The sequence below is a fragment of the Haliotis cracherodii genome, unplaced genomic scaffold, assembly GCF_022045235.1.
Source record: "Haliotis cracherodii isolate W230 unplaced genomic scaffold, xgHalCrac1.p SCAF_6, whole genome shotgun sequence".
Lineage (NCBI taxonomy): Eukaryota > Metazoa > Mollusca > Gastropoda > Lepetellida > Haliotidae > Haliotis > Haliotis cracherodii.
This window is the reverse complement of record NW_027266319.1, coordinates 38,885,312-38,906,759: the sequence shown is the minus strand read 5'-3', so window position 1 is coordinate 38,906,759 and position 21,448 is coordinate 38,885,312. Positions and strand designations below refer to the sequence as shown.

The following is a 21,448-nucleotide window of genomic DNA, read 5'->3' as shown; positions in this document are numbered from 1 at the left end:
TGAATATTTCATTTTTATTTTTTTATTACATGTTAGTATCATTATCTATCATGTAGTTGTCCGATTTTCGATCACAAACGTTGATACTGCTTAATTTCGTTAATCCGACATAATCATATGCAACCAACCATGTCGGATTAACGGGACTTGACTGTAGTTGGTCCATGGTAGCCTGAATGGCTGGGGGGGTTTCTATTTGGAACTGAAAATTGTGGAGAAAGAGTTTGTAGTATGTATGAAATATTACATGATCTCTAAGGGAGAAAGTTTGTACTGTTCAGTTAGGACCCCACCAACTCATGCTATCATGAGAGATAGGTTGGCTTTTTCTGTTTTATGATATCCTTGAACAGAACACCATTTATGGATTGTTTTAGTAAAACTTCAGGGAAACAAGATTCTGTTACCATTGTTTTTTTTCCATATGTTCCAGGCGAGCTGAGACATATAACCAAGTTGAAGCCATGGCAGTTGTTTGATGTGTTAACAGAGAAATATGAATGGGACCCACAAGAAGCACATGAATTTGCAGATTTTCTCCTTCCAATGTTAGAATTTGACCCGGACCAACGTGCTACTGCTGAGGATTCTTTAACTCACCCGTGGCTCCACTCCTGACCTGGAGTCCCCCTCCCCTGATCCCCCTCCCTCCCTCCCCCATCAGTAACTGGGTCTTCACCTGACTGCCACATGACCAGGCAAGGAAGCTACGATCTTGTTTAGCTGTGTTTGTGCAGACTATCTAGCATGTAACCATCACTTGCTGTCTCTCACCACGCCAGTGTACTGACTGACGTATGTACAACACCATCACTAGTGATACCGTGCATTGCTGTACTGCGTCATTCACTCCTCGTATAGTGCCTGTTTGTTTGAAACGACTCTGCGAAAGGCTGTTTGGAATTCCTTCCAGAACCCACAAGAAATAAGAGGGCTTTTTCAAAGGGTTATGATGCATATTACTTTTGCATATTGAGATTGCGCTTGGGATATATCACTATTTTCATGGTGCTGCCTAGATGAAGTAACCACAAGCTTGAAGTTCATGTGAACAGAGGTTGACAGAGACAAATATCATTTCTTGGAGGACCCTTTGAAAGAGCTGCCTGTTGGTGTTGTTTCTTGGTTAAACAGTGTGGGTTTCTGACTTGATTTGACTCGTGATCTGTTCAAACAAACAGGCTGTTGGAAATATTATTGTCAATGGAAATCTATTGTTGCAGATAGTGGGCTGTTGTAATCATAATAACCTGTCATCGTCATATGTGTCCACGATGATAGTTGGATGTATCATCAGATCATCAGTAACAGCTTGAACTGCACCCTGCGGGGCCATCCATCACCAGTCCGCCTCATCCTCCTAGTTCTGCCAGCCTCCCCCGTGCTAACCCAGACATAGGACCTTAGAGAAACCGGCTGCCACACTGGTTCCATGTTTGTTACTTGTTCGCTGTCTTCTCATGTCCATAGTGAAGGTTGTGCATTTCAAGTTTACAGAGACCGTTAATTGTTGAATTCATTGGATTTAAGATTGCCTGGAACCCAGATACAGATATGTGTGTGGAAACACTTATCGTGTGTTACGTTAGAGGCCTTTGCGTTGAATGAACTGCATACTCTTCCCAAGACACCGAAGCAGCCCTGATTCATCCATTGTCCATGATGCTCCTGGCAGACATAGGATAGAGTTGCAGCATTACTGATCATGGCCTGTCTGGACTCCTCATTGAACCATATGTATATAGTGCTCATCCTCTACAATGCAACTCCTGGAAGCAAGCATTATGCATCTAGCCACCCAGGCACCACTTGTGTTATGCCCAGTGTCCACCTCAAAGCCAAGCTGCAGTAAGCAGCACCGAGATCTCATCCTGTAGTAATAGACCTGTAAATCAGTGGGATATCCGCCCAATTCACATTTTGTTTTGTGATCAGACAAAAACATCTTTTGTACTTGATAATCCATTTCTGCCTAAAGTGAAATATTTCGCAGTCAAATGGAATTTGGATGTTCAAGTATGAAATATTCCATGCTGTCTCATTTGGTGTCATTGCCTGAATTCCGTTGGTTATTCAGTGAAGCTATTTTTTTTGTTTGGTGAAGACATTCATGGCATATTTCTGTTTGAGGTGGACTAGAGGAAGCATGTAAATGTTGTACACGGTTATAGAGACTTGATACGGAGCACTCTTGTAGTCATCACTATGTTAATATTATGACAAACTGTACATGTATGCAAGTCTACCTGGTGGTTCAAACATACCCATCATTCAGAGATGGTTAGTACCAGTCAGTCATCCCTTGTCAAGCTTGTCTTGCTGTATTTTGTTGACAAATTTATGGAGTAAAACAATCCTGACTTGTGAAATATGCGATACTGTTCACTTGCTACGAATGATGTACCAGTGTTTTTGTTTGTCTTGTTTTAAAGATGTACATTTGTATGCTGTGAAACCGTGCTGGTTCGGACCCTGTTAGTCTTGGCACAATTCCATCTGGAACCTCCTGTATAAAATGTATGAAAAGGATATTTATCCTTTCTGTGACATAAGCCACTAGAAACCCAAAGCAGGGAAAATCTATTTTGGTCAGCTAACAAAAATCATATATTATGCCAGTATGTTAATGAAAAAATCTGCAAAGATAAGTTTGGGCAATGAGACAAAAATGTTCTTGTCACAGTCTGTTACTCTGAACAAGGATTTTTGTTCATCCGTAACTTTTGTTAATGCAGACATAGGGAACTGTAGTGTCTGGATCAACGGTTTCACTGCAGAGCCGAAACAGCTACATTGCACTGTCTTGAAGTTCCTGATAATCCACTTGCCAGAAATATTTACTACTGTCTGGTTCTGTCTTTAGATCTGTTCATTAAGTCTTTGGTTTGCTATTGCTGAAAGGATAGTATCCAGAACATTTGTTCTCAGTTCACAGCCGTGATTCAGGCATGCAATATAATGATTTTCACGTACCGGTAGCAGCGTTGAACTGATTTCTGATATGTAGTCTAGTTTACCCTCAATGAATCTCTGCATACAGCTGATGAGAATTATTTGTCTCTAGCAAGTTGAACATGTTTTATGTATTTCAATGATCAATGTAAGAGTTTAGGTCTTGAACAGAAACAGTTTTTTGTGTACATTTTTGCACCAAGTTACTGTTCATTATAATAAGGTAGTTTAGTAGGGACTGAAATTCATGTCTTCACTTTTGCAGAAAGACTGAATGTCCACATGTCCACATTTGGAAGGCTTTGTCCTAGGGTGTGTAAAAACTCAGGGGATACATGATAAACATTTCACGATATAATATTGGGGTTGGGTTACGACAAATGTCATACATTTCATTATATCATGTAGGGGTTGGTTTACAACACATGATGTTATCCAATGTTTTTTCTTTCCATCAACATGATCAATGAACTGTGTGACTCTCAGCTTAAGACAATATTATTATCCAAACTGACATGTTTTTATGTCAATCTTGAATAGTCCATTTCAGTTTCTTTTCTGAAATGTAATGTGTAAGTATTGTGGACTGATCAGCTATTGAAGGACTCCCTTTAAGCAGTAAAAATATTGTTGGTACTGTGATACTGCCTGTGCAAATAAGATGTCTCATATTGTGAGACGTCGTGATATGAACCTGTTTCACGGTTACACCATTAACTTTAGAAGATACACAGTTGATGCTTTAGGCTAGGGCTTCTTTGCATTGTATAGTTCGACAGAGCTGAAGAGTTATCTGAAAACCAAAGACCGTTTCTTTTTTGAGAAGCCTGTTCAGCATTCGTTTGAAGCTGTGCTATTGATTTTGTGATAAGACAGAAATAATTACAACTATTTTTGAAATACAAATCTACACTTCCAATAATTTACTGCGTCATATAATTGGCTTGCATTCATGGAATTTGATGTTGATTTCAATTTTATGAAATTGTGTATGTATGATTAAGCTAGGCTTTTCCTACTACCGGGTTTTTGTTACATCTTCCCAGATACACCTGAGCTCTAGCTATGTCACAAACATTTCGAATGTGTGAGTTAAACCCCTGAGAATTGGTCCACATTCTGAGAAACAATTCTGTGGCAAGTGCCGTGAACCAATTCTGTGGCGAGTGCCGTGAAACAATTCTGTGGCAAGTACCATATAAACAATAGTGGCGAGTGGCAAGAGCCAGTTCTGTGGTGAGTGCTGTTGAACTTCAGTCCCCTCATGGCTTTTGGGCACAGACTTGTATCAAGAAAAAAGCATATTTTTTCCTATGAACAAACTAATAACCTAAATGTGATATTTATCCGACAACTGTTTTTATACTCTATGTGGCATTCCATCAACTAATATGACATCACTATTCAAGATTAACTTACAAGCATACATATTCACTGGATCATAAGGGACAACAATATCCAGGAGTTAAGTCATTCCATGATTACAGATTTGGAGAGGAGTCTTTTATAAAGCAGTGACCAATTATTTTTTATCTGAAATTGTAGAGGGATGTTTTGGTTGATTATATGAATCCTCTATTCCTAGTCTTTGTTTGGTGGTTTACAGCTGGTTTATTCACAGGGTAGCCTCATGTAGTAGGTAGCCTGATGATTGGTGACCTCGCTCGTCGTCGCAGCAGAACCACTTGATCAGGGTACAATTGTGAAACCTGACATTACAGTTTTTCGTGTCCTCCGCTGATACTGCTAAAATCCTCTTTTGGTTTGTCACAGTTGCTGCCCTTTGACCAGTTGAAATCTGGAAGTACTAGTTGTTACGGAAACCGCCAGCTTGTATTTGAAAGGAGCTGTGAACTACTTATATTAACACAAGGTCTCTGTCCCTGACTCTCATATGTTTTTCCTTTTAAATGTTCATGTTCATATTGTTTCAAAGTCTCATGTTATTGAAATAGATTATATGTGTCTCTGAAAACTAAACAAATTGTAAACATTCTGATTTGACATAATGGTACCTAGCAAATAGGTATTTGGGAACCTGGACGTGCAAGTATTTGGGAAGCAGTTTTTAGTTATATTTGTTCAACTAGGCTGTATGTCTATGTAAATGTCTTTAGACACTCTTTCAAGAATTCAAGTACATCAGATTGTGCCCTTTCTGTTAATTCTGTTTATCAAAGATATGTTTCTCCCTGGTCTAATTAAGTGTTATTTCTTCGTAGATGATCATTCTTAAGCCTTTCGTTCAGTGAGCGATGAGTCTGCTACTGGATTTGATGCTAACATAGTTATGGAAAGTCACTTTGTAGTCCCTCACACTGCTCACTGTACAGCCATTGGCATCTGCTACGTCAAGGTTCTAGTTTGCAATGGTAGATCAGTGCTGCATCTCAAGGACAAAAACACTTAAACTCCAAAGTCCTGTATGGCAAACCATACCTTATTTCTTCCGATCTCACCATGCCTGTGCAGGGCCATGTTCACCCACAATGCACCATTCGGTAGTTAGTAAAACTGAGTTAACTGTACTTAGACTGGTAATGTACACATCTATCGGAGAGAATTATAAGTCAAATAAAATAGACAAATCTGCTTCATTGGGTCTTTATTTATTTAAGATTTTTATATTTGATTACCGGTACACTATTTTATTATGCTAAGGGTTTTTTGTATATTGTTTCATGTAGTATTAGCACACAGTTTTTCAAGCATATGTTTGGAACATTCAGTCTTCAGTGTTGGGGATGCTAACTAAGATGCTCATTGATTAATGTATATGTAGGGTCAGTATGGTGAACAGCCTCAGAGGCAGGTCCAGGATTTTGTGAAAGGGAGGGTGCACACAATACCCAAGTCACAAAATTATTGGGTGTCTGAAAAAAGGGGGCTTACGCACCCCCTCTCTGGATCTGCCAGTGATTTTACAGTTATGTGTGAAAGCTGTCATGTATATTGAACGTTGAAAACCCTAAGGCCCTGAACATGCATGCTTGTTTGTTTCCACAGCTCTTGTAAAGGAAAACATTACATTACAATCGGAAGTTGTTTGGTCTGATCTGAAGTTGTCTGGCCTGATCTGAGTGAAAATGAAACATTTTTAAATTTGTTTGTATATAGAGGATTCAAGAAATAGCGTTTTGATAAATAAGAGTCTAATTATTCATAAGATGGTATTATTTATAGCAAGAGCGGCCTTAAGAAATTAGTGCAGAATTGTCATCAGCATGACAGTTGAGCTGTTTCTGACATGCTTTCATAGACAGTTGCCAGTTTACCAAGAAATACAAGCATCAGAAAAAAGTGTGTGTGCCTAGATATTTCAGTGCTGTCAAAACTTTATTTGGGACAGTCATTAGGAGATCAAAGGAGCACTTTATGATACAGGTTAGTTCTTTATAATGTTCTTTAACAATATCTTAGTACTCAGTTGACAAGAATCACTTCTGGTATAATCCTTAAATGCAATAACTAAAGTATGCAGATTTTACACTTGACAATTTTTAAAGATCAATAAGACTTCTCTGTCATCCTCAGCTGTCCTGAGAATGGAGTTCCTGTGTTGGCACTACTAGACATGCTGAATAGTGCAAGGCTGCATCTGTGTACATAGCTACTGTTTGCCTTGTATAGGATGTCAAGTGGAACACTATTAGGCGGTACTTTTAAGAAAGAATTGGTTTACGGATTCAGATGACTGACAAAAAATTTAAAAATCTGTCCTGGAAAGCACAGTTATTTATTTGGCTGCATACAAGCTTACATAACTTTAGAACAACAAAACAGAAATCTGAAACGTCTTTTTGCCCCACATACCAATCGATATTTTTCAAACAACAATCCGTAAACCAAGAAATTATAAGTCTGGCCTAACTGCTGTCAATTTCTTTATTTATGAAAAAAACTCCTGTTTACCAGCTCTCAATGTGATTTTGAGTAATGACATGACTGCTCAACAGCTTTCCTGATACCCGACTCCCAGGGTATGGTTTCAGGCATTGACACACATCTTGCAGTGTTTGGTGCGTTGGTGAACACAGTTAGTTGATGTTCACTTGTTGACGTGTACATAGCAGGCACAAACGACACTAAATATGGTCCTGAGTCCCGTTTCACAAACCGATCTTAGTGCTAAGATCATCGGAACTCTGCAACTGTAACACTGACTTGCAGTAGCGCAAAGATTGTTTTGTGGAACAGGACCTCTGATCCACACCTGTGCTGGGGATATCGGCCTTATGCAACATTTCATTTTCATTGACATCCATTAGCAAGCTAAATGGACTCGTCCCTTGTATTGTTGTTTCTGTTCAGTTCACACCTAATGGAACTTTTTATGACCAGTTTGAGATGTATATTTCAGGAAAGAATAGCTCGACTGAGCTTGGATGTTAAAAGTGCTTGTTACCATGGTTACAATATCATTTGTGATTTAGTTTGCCTTTGCTGTTTGCATGCTCTATGTATACAATTGTAAAAAGGACTACCACAAGCCCAAACTGTTCAAATAAAAAGGGCTTGCATTTTTTCAAGGTTTTGTTTTTCTTTATCAGCTAAAACTTGGGATCCCAGTGAATTAGAAAAATATTTTATTCTTTTTTATGACATTTTGCACACAAAAGCTATTTGTTGTTTTCAAAGTGAGTGAATGTTGTTTTACGCTGCAGTCATCACAATATCAGACTGCCTGCAGTAATGATCAATCTGGATCAGGCAAACCAATGGTGAAGACATGATCATGTGCATTGATCAGGATGTGGTGTCACAATCAGTTAAGTCACTGTCTGACAACACATCAATATTTGTCAGGAACTCAGGACCAGTAATAGATTGCTGGGGACATGTTCAAAGCTAGGTTCAAAGGGGCTGTGATACTAAGAAACAAGATTATTTTGGCCATCCCTCCACACAGGTTGAGCAAATGAGAGTTGATGACTGCTGAGTACATCTACAGCAAACTGGAATTGATGGATTTTGTTGGTATTGATGGATTATGAATCCGCAGATTCCCTTCAAGCCCCAAGTGTTTTTATGAACGCTTTAAAAGATGGTATCAGCGAACCTTTTCATAAAAGAGAATTTCTTATAAGACGGCAATTAGAGTACGAGTGAGTCAGTTTGGTTTAACGTCATTTTGAACATCATTCAAGCTATATCGCGTCCTGCCAGCTTGTAGTGGGAGGACAGCCCGAAGTAATGAAGGTCTTGGACATTTACCACTTTGGAGAAACCCACCAGTACGGGTATTGTGCTGACAAACCAAGAAACATATTCAGGGCTAACGGAATCCAAACTCACGACCCTAGGTTTCTGGTGCGCCCGGGACGCAACTCTGCAAAGCTGTGTACGGGTCCATTCTTTAACAAACACAATGACCCATGAACAGGTCTTCAGCAACCCATGCTTGCCCCAAAAGGTGGCTATGCCCAACGGGATCGGTTGGTCATGCTCACTGGTAACCCAACTGCGTGGATCGATGCTCATGATATCCATCACTGGATTGTCTGGTCCAGACTTGATTATTTACTCGCCGCCGTCATATAGCTATAACATGGCTGAGTGCCGCTTAAACAACAAACAAAAGCAAGCACAATGTTAATCTTCAATGAAGTGTTGATACACTGTTTCATGCGCCTCATCATACTGCCTGTTAAACTGTCTATTGAAGAATGGGGTCCATTAAACTAATCGTGTCAATCAATCGCGGCGCATGCGTTCTAGACTGCAACTTCTCAACCATTGTCCTCCATGAGCTGCCAGACATTTTTAATGAGATTAAGAAGCGGTCGGAAAATCAACGTTGTTGTCTGTAAACCTGCGTACGGTGAACACGCGCGTATGGGACGGCTGTACCGCAAATAGACTGTAACTTTGTCCTATGGCAGAGTCGAAGAGGCCTTCCTGAAGAATTTTGACATTACGGTTACCCTCCACAAAGACAAGGGGAGTAACTCTCAGCATAAGATACCACATTTTCAGACGCGGCGAAAACTTGGGACCCTTTCTCACGGCCTGTGCTTCAGAAATGGAACATTAGAGGGATTTTCCGTGAAACTGATTTCAGTAGTCAATTCGTGTAGAGTTCTACTAACTGTCTATTTTGATGCCCTGTTCTTCCAATTTGTAGACCCAGGTTGTTTAGCGGATCCCTTCGGATGAGGGGGAACTGAACAACACGTCGTCTGTTAGGGTCGTAAATGGGCCGACGTCCTCGTGCAAGCAGACGCGATGCATCACTGTCTGTGCAGTTTTGAACCGATTTGTGTCGTTATAACGTATTTCCTCCATTAAAGGCCGGACTTTAAATAAACGCCGGGTAGTTTTTATACACGTAATTGTTCCGTTTGTTATCTTTGCGACTACAGGCCGTGGGTAAAGAGTGTCTGCGAGACATTTATGCCCGTGTGTCTAATCGAGGAAATATGGTATTAGAGATGGCATCTTTTGAGGATCTGACACAGGACCAAAAGTTTGATTTTTCACCTCTGAAACAAACACAAATACAGTAGGCACTGCATGGAATGACCGGATTTCCGTATAATTCCCGATATGAACGAACTCTGGGAGTATATTTCATTTGAAGCTACATGAGCACCATTGTCATGCATATAATGACTGGATTTGCAGAAATTCCAAAAGTGACTTCCGAAGTTGATATCCCATGTAAATACTTGCATTTCTTTTGATTGTCATAGGTTCAAACATTTCTAACTATTTTCTAAATTTACAAGGATTTAAAATATTTCCTTGGGCGTGGAAACTTTTCTTAATTTGTATTTTTCTAGCGTTTACATGCCTTAGAAAGGGTATGTATTTGAACAATTTTATTAGAACTTCATTGATGTACCTATCAGACGGGGGGGCACGGGTGGCCCTGTCGTCTAAGGCACCGCGATTCGCTGTGCAGAGTTGCCTCCCTTAGGCACGCCAGCAACCTATGATCGAGGGTTCGAATCCCGGTTCGCCCCGATTATGTTTCTAGGTTTGTCAGCACCATACCCGTGCTCATGGGTTTCCCCGAAGTGGTAAAGGTCTAAGACAAGCCTGCATGACTTCGGTCTTTCCTCCCACATTAAGCTGACACACCGTGAAATAACTGGGAAAATGTTAAAAGTGGCGTTAAACCCAACTCACTTACTTACTCCTATTAGGCGACTTTTCAGACTGTGACTTGCGTGTCATGGTGCCCCAATGCAGTGGATCTCCGCTCACTTTTACATTCACATGTTTGTTGTTTAACGCCGCAGTCAGCCATATCCCAGGTAATTGACGGAGGTCTGTAAACAATCGAGTCTGGACCAGACAATCCAGTGATTGACATCATGAGCATCGATCCACGCAATTGGGATACGGTGACATGCATCAACCAGACCACCTTATCCCGTTAGTCGCCTCTTACGACAAGCATAATCGTCTTTTACGGCAAGCATGGGTTGCTGAAGACCTATTCCTACCCGATCATGTAAAACCCATGAACCGTTACATAGCTGAAATAATGCTGGTTGTGGCGCTAAACAACATTCACTCACTATAAAAGGCGTATTCTTAAACACAGCTTCGTGTATAGTTTGTGATTCTCCTGTGTATTTACGTTCGGCGCGAATAGCTGCAACTTGAACTACTGATGCGGGGTTACAACAATATCCACTCACTCACTCAGTATTTACGTATGTTCTTTCAGTATTTGAGGGGGCACGGAGCCCAGTCGTCTAAGGCGCCGCAATTCGCTGTGTAGAGTTCCGTCCCTTGGACACGCCAGAAACCCATGATTGTGGGTTCCAATCCCGGTTCGCCCCGATTATGTTTCTAGGTTTGTAAGCACCATACCCGTGCTCGTGGGTTTCGCCGAAGCGGTAAACGTCTAAGACTTGCATGACTTCGGGCTTTCCTCCCACATTAAGCTGACACGCCGTGATATAACTGGAATACTGTTAAAAGCGGCGTTAAACCAAAATTACTCACTCACCCACTTCAGTATTTGAAAACAATCACACCCACACTCACCGGAAAGGTTTGTTACAACGTTTTCATGTCAAGTTTCCGTTGCTCTTCCATCAGCCGTAGGGTACCGTACTCCCGCTGAACGATTTGATGAAGTGAACATGTTTATATCCCGCCTTTCGCAATATTCCAGCAATTTGACGGTGTGGTACATATACCACAAACAGACTTCACACTTTGTACTCATGTGGGGAATATATCCTGGTCCTTCCGCCTGACGAGCAAATGTTTTAACCACTGGCTACCCCACCGCTATTGAACGATTCCAAAATGCGAGCGATTTGATATTAATATAACGATTTCCCGTAGTAATATCTGAAATTGAAATAAATCCTGAACAAAACAAATGCAAACACCAGCTTAAGTGGTAAAATGTATTGACCTATGAAAACAGTGAGTTTATGCATCATAAGTACGTATAAAACAAAAATGAGTGTGTTAAATAACAAATGATGTAAATCGTCGATAAAAAGGATTCAAACAATGGATGTCGCCACGAGAAATCTAACAATCAAACAACCTGCTACCGGACTAATTGTAATCAAACTGTAAGAGTAGTGATTACGATTGTCATGTCGCAATGCCGAATGTAATGTTACTACTTGGACTGAAATAACAAGGAATGCCTGGCTTGTCCAGTCGAATAACATGTTTATCTCACCGACCGACCCAGCAACGCTGATTGTTGATGGGTATAACTACGTTGCCAAACGTCAAGCAACTACTGTGGCACACACACCCATACACCTCTGCTCATTGTGATATATAAGTCAAAGTTTAGATAGAGGTTTGTGGCCTTGTTTCCCTGTATTTCTTGACGTTCGCCACACTAGTCACCGTATCGTAGTTCTTCGACAGGTTGGTGTAGGTCTTTGCGAACGTGGCCTTGAAGGCCTCGTCTTGCAGCACGGCGTCCAGAGCGTCCATCACGGCCAGATCAGCAATGGTCAACTGGGGAGGAACATGCATACAGGTCAGGAATGATGTCCATACGTTCAACCGGTGTGAACAATGATAATATTCACCAGCAAAGCCTGTAGCCTAGAGATGAGGTTTATTAAAGTGGTTGCTGAAGACGAGATGAAGATTGGATAGTTCGAAATCAGGTCGGTGAACATAATATAAGCCAAGTGTTTCTTTTTGTTCCCATTCGGGTTTAACAGACGTCACTGACATGGCCGTGATTTGTTGTAACTCATGCATGAAAAAAACAACATTTATCACTGTATATTGCATGGGTGGGGTGTGTGATGGTTTAGGTATGGTTGGGTGGGGTTGTGGGGGATGGAGATGGTGGTGGCGTTTTTTTTGTTCTTTTGTTGTTGTTTTTTTCCCGGAGGGGGGGGGGGGGGGGGGGATGTAACAGTCAAGTTTCCACCCTTGCCGATCTAGGCTGGAATTTCTGGGCTCCATCGTAGAGCCACCAGTGGTTGTTATTACTTATGTCCCTTCTAAGTCCCTCCTATTGACCGATCAGATTCCACATCTCACATCATTTGCATTCGCTTAAAACAAAGTGGCGGCGTTCAGTCAAGACGATCTGATCGATAATCAAGATCTATACTGTAATAAAACGGGTCTTACTCCGCGAAGTACATCAAATCACTTGAGCACTTTGATTAAAAACATGAAAAGATTTGGAAAATATCTGTTGATGCAAGGTTGACGGCACACTTGTTTTGCAAATCCTGCAATCGACCAAAATCTGCACGGCATGCAGTTTACGAACTGAATGTCGATTTCGTTACGCGACTATGCACAGGCTCTTTAGTCCAGCCAAATACTAACTCCACAATTCAAGCCTTGTTCGGCAAGGGTGGAAACTGGACTTACTCAGTTATTCCCCTTGCCTCGCGAAGATGGAAATACTATTCAAAGAGGCGTAACACACTCCCCCACTCCCAAATATGTAAGGATGGACGATGGGCTGACTGTATTTACCTGTTTTCCCACGAGATACCCTCCCCCGGATGTGTTATCCTTGGCAGCCTGTTCCCAGGATGTCAAGTACTTGGGGCGGATTTCCTCCTCGAACTTCTTTTGTCCCTCAGCCTGAAATATGAACAGGTACATAGGTCTTCGGTTCAGGTCTATAAAATACATTACAAGTTGATCACGCTGCAAACAGTATAGGGTCATTATGGCGTATTTTTGACATTGAAAATGATTAACTGGGTTGGCATTAACTAATGAGTATTATTTCTGTCAATTCTGTCTCACATATGTCTAGAGACGTAACGTTTTCTACTTGTAAGCAAAGAAAATCATATTGGGTCCAAGACTTGTTCATGGCTCAAATATTGATTAAGACTTCATGAACACTTCTAAAATCTAAACTTTAATGTTTAGCTTTACATGCGCTTTTAGTTTTGTCATAAGTCACATTTGTCTTTGTCACATTTCTTTTGCAGTGCAAACTGAACACACAATTTCATAAGAAATACCCCAAAAATATTCATGATCCCTAACGCTTTTGCTCAGCATATACGAGTTTTGCTGCCAGACATCTGGCGACCCCAACACTTACCTTGCTGGTGGCGTCGCTCTCAAAGAAGTATTTGTAGATACCCTCCTTCATGGATCTGGTCTGCTCTGTGAGGAAATCCGCCCTCAGTCGCTCCAGGGGGGTCTTCCCAGCCAAGCCTTGATTCAAGCACAGTTTGTCAGTTCGGTTGTAAATATTCCTCACGATCATTTAATAGTGTGTCAAGAAAGATGCATTATTAATATGAAGTCATATGCGTAATTTGTAATGTGAATCAGAAGACATACGCGTACTTGTAATGTGAATCAGAAGTGATACGCGTAATTTGTAATGCGAATCAGAAGTAATACGCGTAATTTGTAATGTGAATCAGAAGAAATACGCGTAATTGTAATGTGAATCAGAAGTAATACGCGTAATTTGTAATGTGAATCAGAAGAAATACTTGTAATTTTAATGTGAATCAGAAGTAATACGCCTACTTGTAATGTGAATCAGAAGAAATACGCGTACTTGTAATGTGAATCAGAAGTAATACGCATTAAGTATTTGCATGATCATTAATCTAATTTGTGAAAGCCAGTATGAAACAAATTTGTTTAAGTGGGAGGTTAGGCACCCTACCACAATTCAGTGGATTTGCCTCCCTTACACCAGTGTGTTGGTAATCGTAAACCGATCACGTGACGCACGTGGTGACTGCATCAAGCCTCTTTCTGCGTACACCAGCAGGCAGCCAAACGCGAATTTAACAGGCATCATATTATTTATCCCTTCCCTCCCAGCCCAATTTTGCTTTCTTTGTCCATGGGTTTACATGTTAATATTGTAATGTAAACATGTTTGTCATCAGGATCAAGTTTGGTAAATCAATACTTCTTGCATCATACTTCTCGCATAATGAGTATGCATATCTGTTCATTAGCAATATAAATCAATGATTCAATGAATGCATAAAGGAGTGTTTTTTGCTCTAATTTTCTTGGTGTTTCAGTGCCTCTCACCAGTATACTCTATAACTTGGTGCAGCAATAGGCGGCGGAGGTCGTGGCAGGCAACTCAATTTTCTCATTAACACTCATTAACTGTAAGTAAGTTCAGCCTCAACATGCTAACTGCACCTCATGTAGTGTACCCAAACCACAGAGGATGACAGTGTATGTAATGACACAGGATGGACTGCAGCTCATGTAGTGTACCCAAACCACAGAGGATGACAGTGTATGTAACGACACAGGATGGCCTGCAGCTCATGCCTCACGTTGTGTTTAGCCACGGAGGATGAACTGAACTGTCATCTCTATTCCGGCCCGTTTGGTCATGTGTATATTCGGGCCCATTTGGTCATGTGTATATTCCGGCCCATTTGGTCACGATGTGTATATTCCGGCCCATTTGGTCATGTGTATGTTCCGGCCCATTTTGTCACGATGTGTATATTCCGGCCCATTTGGTCATGATGTGTATATTCCGGCCCATTTGGTCATGTGTATGTTCCGGCCCATTTGGTCATGTGTATATTCCGGCCCATTTGGTCACGATGTGTATATTCCGGCCCATTTGGTCATGTGTATGTTCCGGCCCATTTTGTCACGATGTGTATATTCCGGCCCATTTGGTCATGATGTGTATATTCCGGCCCATTTGGTCATGTGTATGTTCCGGCCCATTTGGTCATGTGTATATTCCGGCCCATTTGGTCATGATGTGTATATTCCGGCCCATTTGGTCATGATGTGTATATTCCGGCCCATTTGGTCATGTGTATATTCCGGCCCATTTGGTCATGTGTATGTTCCGGCCCATTTGGTCATGATGTGTATATTCCGGCCCATTTGGTCATGATGTGTATATTCCGGCCCATTTGGTCATGATGTGTATATTCCGGCCCATTTGGTCATGTGTATATTCCGGCCCATTTGGTCATGATGTGTATATTCCGGCCCATTTGGTCATGATGTGTATATTCCGGCCCGTTTGGTCATGTGTATATTCCGGCCCATTTGGTCATGATGTGTATATTCCGGCCCATTTGGTCATGATGTGTATATTCCTGCCCATTTGATCATGATGTGTATATTCCGGCCCATTTGGTCATGTGTATGTTCCGGCCTTTTGGTCATGTGTATGTTCCGGCCCATTTGGTCATGATGTGTATATTCCGGCCCATTTGGTCATGTGTATATTCCGGCCCATTTGGTCATGATGTGTATATTCCGGCCCATTTGATCATGATGTGTATATTCCGGCCCATTTGGTCATGTGTATATTCCGGCCCATTTGGTCATGTGTATATTCCGGCCCATTTGGTCATGTGTATATTCCGGCCCATTTGGTCATGATGTGTATATTCCGGCCCATTTGGTCATGATGTGTATGTTCCGGCCCATTTGGTCATGATGTGTATATTCCGACCCATTTGGTCATGGTTTGGTAGTTACTCCATTGCGTCACGATGTGTACCCAGCTTAACCTCGGACGCAAGCAATGTAACTGCATTGCTGCGTACTGTGTAACACTGCTTGTCGCGACTTCCGCCTGTATTGTTATGTAATAAAGCTGCGCCCGTGTTTTGACACTGAAACATCGTGTTATCTTTTGTATTCTTTCATTCACACTTAATATGCACATATATACGCGTACGCTGATAAGATTACATAGACTCCAGGCAATCACCCACCGTGTTCGGCCGCCAGATACCGCGAGATGGCCATACTCTCGGGGAACGGCTTTCCGTTGATCTCTATGTAAGGGAGCTGTCCAAATGGGGTACCTGTAAAAAAGATTTAAATATCATATTTCCAGTTTGAGGGTAGGCATATTATTCAACGTATGAAAATGAGTCAGCAATATTTAAATAATGAGTGTACCCAACCGTGTCTCGCCCAGTGACTGGTATGCTGACCAACCCTCAAACATCGGATCAGCCATTACCATATTGATGTCAGGGTAACAGCCTCCATTGTGTAATGGAGACATCTGTCCAGACAGCGGAACGCCAATCCCATGGCCGTGTCTTACCGACTTCTTAAGACGTTTACATGGTATGCTTGTTGGCATCAAGAAGCGGGAGGCTCGGAGTCTGTATACTGTATCTGGGTGGGTGAGGTGAAATCGCGTCCAAGATTATTGCACTTATATAGCGACGTGCATGTGTTTGTGTGGCTGATTGTACTAGTCCGGACTGATGCCGATTCATAGTGCTTAGCTCACCGAGAGACCATGCCGCACTTTAACATGAATACCCCACTCAAACACAGTATACTGACTCCGAGCCGAACAGTCCTTGTTTTAGCCCCTTAATGCCGAGCGCCAGACAGGGTAACAACAAGTACCATCTTTTAACGTCTTTTGGTCGGGATCGAACCCCGGACCTTCCGCTCTGCGGGCGGACGCTCTGCCACTAGACCACGGAGGCTGTCCGTATCTGGGTGGGGTAACGAGACATGGCATCGCATCGGGATAACACTATAAAATCGTAACTCCAGAGAAGTACAAGCAGCCACGCACAGACGTGCATGCACGTCAGTATAAAAGTGCAATGACCTTGAACGTGACGTTAAACCCCATTTACCTCACTTCACCCATCTCATGGTCGCTTGGCAAGCAAAGGGTTAATTTTCCCCAAGGCAGACACTCGAAGTCTCACTCAATCAACGAAGCATGACGCCCCATCGCTTACTGCTAAACCTGCTGAGTACGGCGTTTAACAAAGAAAGAAACAAACAAACGACCACACTCTATAGGTTCTTTCAATTTTTAATTTCCTTTTGGGAAATATATTTGAGTACACATGTATCGGGGCAGTCATGTCAGGCTAATCTATAATTTATGTGGTGTAGATTTTCCAAACCCGTTCTGCCTATTGTGGATGATTCATGTCAAGAACATGTCAAGCTGAAGTAAACTTGTGTATTCTGATTTATGTTGGGGTACATTTCAGTCAGCTGAAAGGTATTTAACAATATGTAGTACTTTGCACAACAGCAGGCCTTCAGTGATGCTGGTGACCTATTCTGCTCCGGAATACCACGGAGCCCTTGAACTAAAATGTTACAAAATATGCCACAACCACAAGCGCGTACAAAAATGGAAATACTTTTATCATAAATCCATACTTATAACAAGCACGAATAAAGCCGTTTGGAAAAGGCGTTTGTTTTGTTTTACAATAGAATAGCTAATCACCTATTAATATATGATTTCGGTATGAGTGAGTGAGTGAGTTGGGTTTAGCGCCGCTTTTAACAATATTCCAGTTATATCGCGGCGTGTCAGCTTAATGTGGGAGGAAAGCCCGAGGTGATGCAGGTCTAAGACGTTTACCACTTCGGTGAAACCCACGAGCACGGGTATGGTGCTGACAAACCTAGAAACATAATCGGGGTGAACCCACAATCATAGGTTTCTGGCGTGCCCAAGGGACGCATCTCTGCACAGCGAATCGCGGACCCTTAGACGAATGGGCCACCCGTGCCCCGATTTCGGTATGAGGACAGTCTCTCTCTCTCTCTCTCTCTCTCTCTCTCTCTAATGAATATCAGTATTATACTTACTTGGTTTAAGCGCGCCCCACTCGCTGAACTCGACCCTCCTGTCTTCGAAAGTGACACCGGCAGCATTGAGAACCAGGCGCGGGATCTCGCCCCGAGCACGAAGATTGAAATACGTGAACTTGTAGGTCGACATGTTTAACACCTTTAATCAACAAGCAGCACACCTGAGCGTTAGCGAGACTGACGGCGATGGACAGTTGCTGCGTTTTATACTACACGTCACGTGACACGGATGTAAACGACAAAGCCGGTATAATGACTCGACAAACGACCAGGAAGTAGCGTGTCGTGGACTGTGTGTATTACATACAGCAGTACGTATACCAAACGAGTTTAACCCTAGATGGGTGTGCATTTCGTAGTAGACCGGATACTAGCGATAGTAGACACCCACGTGACATGGCCGGACAAGGACATAGGAACATTCCGGACTGTTAAGGGGAATCTGAGCTTATAATGCTGTGTCATTGGAATGACAAAGAGTTGACGCGTACAGCTCTTGTAGCTAAAACGGTACCGCGTAATATCCGTACCGAACTAATATGGAACCAAATTGATAGCCTCTCTCACAGGAGGGTGCCATTTCTCCAAACCTAATAAAAAGGGCGGATAAAGTTTTTCTTGGAGCGGGGTTGCAGATTTTCATAACATTTCAAATAAAGAATTTTTTTATTGTTATCTATTTTTTTTCCTCGCTATTGCTTCTCCATCACAATCTGTTAGCATTAACAACCACGCTTTCACGCTTCAGGGACGGATATATTTTTCAGATAGATTCAGGGATGAAGATGCATTTTTCCTTTCATCATTGAATGTCATCTTTTCAGCGTCACTCATGAAAGCACAGGGGTTAACGCATGCTGAACGCACAGGAACTAGTTATTAGTCAGTAGGAGTAGAATAGGTCTTCAGCAACCCATGCTTGCCGAAAATGGTGACTATGCTTGTCGTAAAAGGCGACTAACGGGATCGGGTGGTCAGGCTCGCTGACTTGGTTGATGCACGTCATCGATCCCAATTGCGTGGATCGATGCTCATGATATAAATCACTGGATTGTCTGGTCCAGACTCGATTATTTACAGACCGCCGTCATATAGCTGGAATATTGCTGAGTGCGGCGTTAAACAACAAACAAACAAACAAATGTTATATTTTTGTGGCTCATAAAAGGGTGCGATCTGAAATTGAATAATATATATATATATTAAAATATATGATTAAAATGTTGAATCTGTGTACCAAATACGACTGTACTCTGAGTCCTGCATACCCTCTTGAAAGAACCCCGAATTCCGTGTACCAAAAGAGGTTTGGCAGCCACTTATTGGGCACAATGCAGGTTTTGATACGATCATCGCTATTTCATTCTCATCCCGCTTCTCAGCTCTGTCAGCCTATACTCAACTAGCAGCCTACACTCAGCTCCAACAGGCTATACTCAGCTCTAGCAGCCGATACTCAGCTCTAGCAGCCGATACTCGACTCTAGCAGCCGATACTCAGCTCTAGCAGCCGATACTCAGCTCTAGCACCTTATACTCAGCTCTAGCAGACGATACTCAGCTCTAGCACCTTATACTCAGCTCTAGCAGCCGATACTCAGCTCTAGCAGCCCATGTTCAGATCTAGCACAGCCAATACTCAGCTCTAACAGCCTATGCTCAGCTCTAGCAGCCTATACTCAGCTCTAACAACCGATACTCAGCTCTAGCAGCCTATACTCAACTCTAGCAGCCTATCCTCAGCTCTAGCAGCCCATGTTCAGCTCTAGCAGTCTATGCTCAGCTCTAGCAGTCTATGCTCAGCTCTAGCACCCTATGCTCAGCTCTAGCAGCCTATATCCAGCTCTAACAACCGATACTCAGCTCTAGCAGCCTATACTCAACTCTAGCAGCCTATGTTCAGCTCTAGCAGCCCATGTTCAGCTCTAGCAGTCTATGCTCAGCTTTAGCAGCCTATGCTCAGCTCTAGCAGCCTATGCTCAGCTCTAGCAGCCTATACTCAACTCTAGCAGCCTATGATCAGCTCTAGCAGCCTATACTCAGCTCTAGCAGCCTATACTCTCCCCCTTTTAATAGGCTTGGGGTTACTTTACTTCAGTCAGTGGGGACTCCGGGTAAGAATATTGATCCCCTGCAAGCCAGGCTTATTGTTAGAGGCGACTGAATCGGGTGGTCCGGCTCGCTGACTTGGTTGATAGCGTGCCAGCACATCCTTATTGCGTGGAGCGATGCTCATGATCTCAATCACTGAACTGTCTTATCCAGACTCGATTTTCGGCAGACCGTCGTCATATAGCTGGCATAGCTGTGACTCGAATGAATGAAAGAATGAAGGAATGAAGTGAGAATGTGCATATAGAAAGGAAGAACCGTTGTTAACATTGATGATGTGTTTTCATAAAATAAATATATTCCATAGTCATGGTGCAGGACTACCATCACTCATTCCTGCAACATGTTGTAAAAAATAATCTGTGGCTGGGTGATTTTGTGTAATTATAAATTGGTTCTGGGGTAAGAAATGAATTTGCAACCAAATGACCACTTCCATGTTTGAAATGGAAATTTGTGCCGGAAAGGCATATTGATTCATTTTCAAAGATAAGGTGTCTAAGATACTCATAAGCGATTGTGTGTTTTGCGAATTGTTCTAAAACATGATTGATAGTTTTGAATCAAATAATGTTGAAAAAAACCAATAGAAGTATGCTTTGAGTGCTGACTTTGACTTTGAGGTGAGGTGAAAAGGGGTTTAACCCCCGGGATGACACAGGTCCCTCCTCTACAACCCTCACTTTGAGGAATAAATCCAAAATACATCACCAACACAAATACACTTCACAGTTTTGAAAAAGGTGGGAAATTCCCTGTTCTGTGATATCATCCACTGGCATTTTAGGCCACGCAAAAGTACTGAAAACGACCTCTGAAAATTATGTACATCGTACATGCCGCCATTATTTACACATTACTTAATCACCACTCACGGCGTTATTTACAACATGTTTTGAAATCTAAATTTCGGATATTTACTCGGAGAAATGAATTTTAAAAATATTGTGATCACGGGTATCTGTCTTTTATCAAATCACCAATGATTCAAGATTATTGCACTTATATAGTGACGTGCATGGACGTGTTTGTGTTAGTGTTAGTGTGTGTGCGTGTTAGTGTTAGTGTTAGTGTTAGTGTTAGTGTTAGTGTGTGTGTGTGTGTGTGTGTGTGTGTGTGTGTGTGTGTACATGGCCTACTTCAGTCATTCTTCACGGTCCATTGCCATCAAAATAGATAGACACGGTGACAGTGTTATTTTCATTTCTATGAAGCAAGAAGATAATTCCGATCTGACATTATGTTCACAACAGCCAGGTGATTTGCTGGTTGAAATGAGCTTTCTCGCACAGCCCGATCAGTTATTCTTCAATATATTGGATTCAGAAGCTGAATCAAGCATT

At 42.0% G+C, this 21,448-nt stretch overlaps 2 protein-coding genes across 3 annotated transcripts in view; one reads left to right on the top strand and one right to left on the bottom strand.

The window, feature by feature from the left end:
• The window catches only part of LOC139446713 (SRSF protein kinase 1-like), a 62,284-nt gene extending 54,808 nt beyond the window's left edge, over positions 1–7,476 (top strand). For both annotated transcript variants that reach the window (XM_071228007.1, XM_071228008.1), the window contains one exon: positions 434–7,476. In XM_071228007.1, coding sequence (XP_071084108.1) covers positions 434–618 — 185 coding nt within the window. In that variant the 3' untranslated portion in view covers positions 619–7,476. The remainder of the gene's footprint in view (positions 1–433) is intronic.
• A 3,834-nt stretch (positions 7,477–11,310) lies between these two features.
• LOC139446024 (glutathione S-transferase 1-like) lies at positions 11,311–18,224 on the bottom strand. The gene is made up of 5 exons (XM_071227288.1): positions 17,992–18,224; positions 16,116–16,208; positions 13,478–13,593; positions 12,892–13,002; positions 11,311–11,901 (listed from the first exon to the last, which is right to left on the bottom strand). The coding sequence occupies exons 1-5, from the start codon at positions 18,122–18,124 to the stop codon at positions 11,728–11,730; spliced, it is 627 nt and encodes a 208-aa protein (XP_071083389.1). The 5' UTR covers positions 18,125–18,224; the 3' UTR covers positions 11,311–11,727.
• Between the last annotated feature and the right edge of the window lie 3,224 nt (positions 18,225–21,448).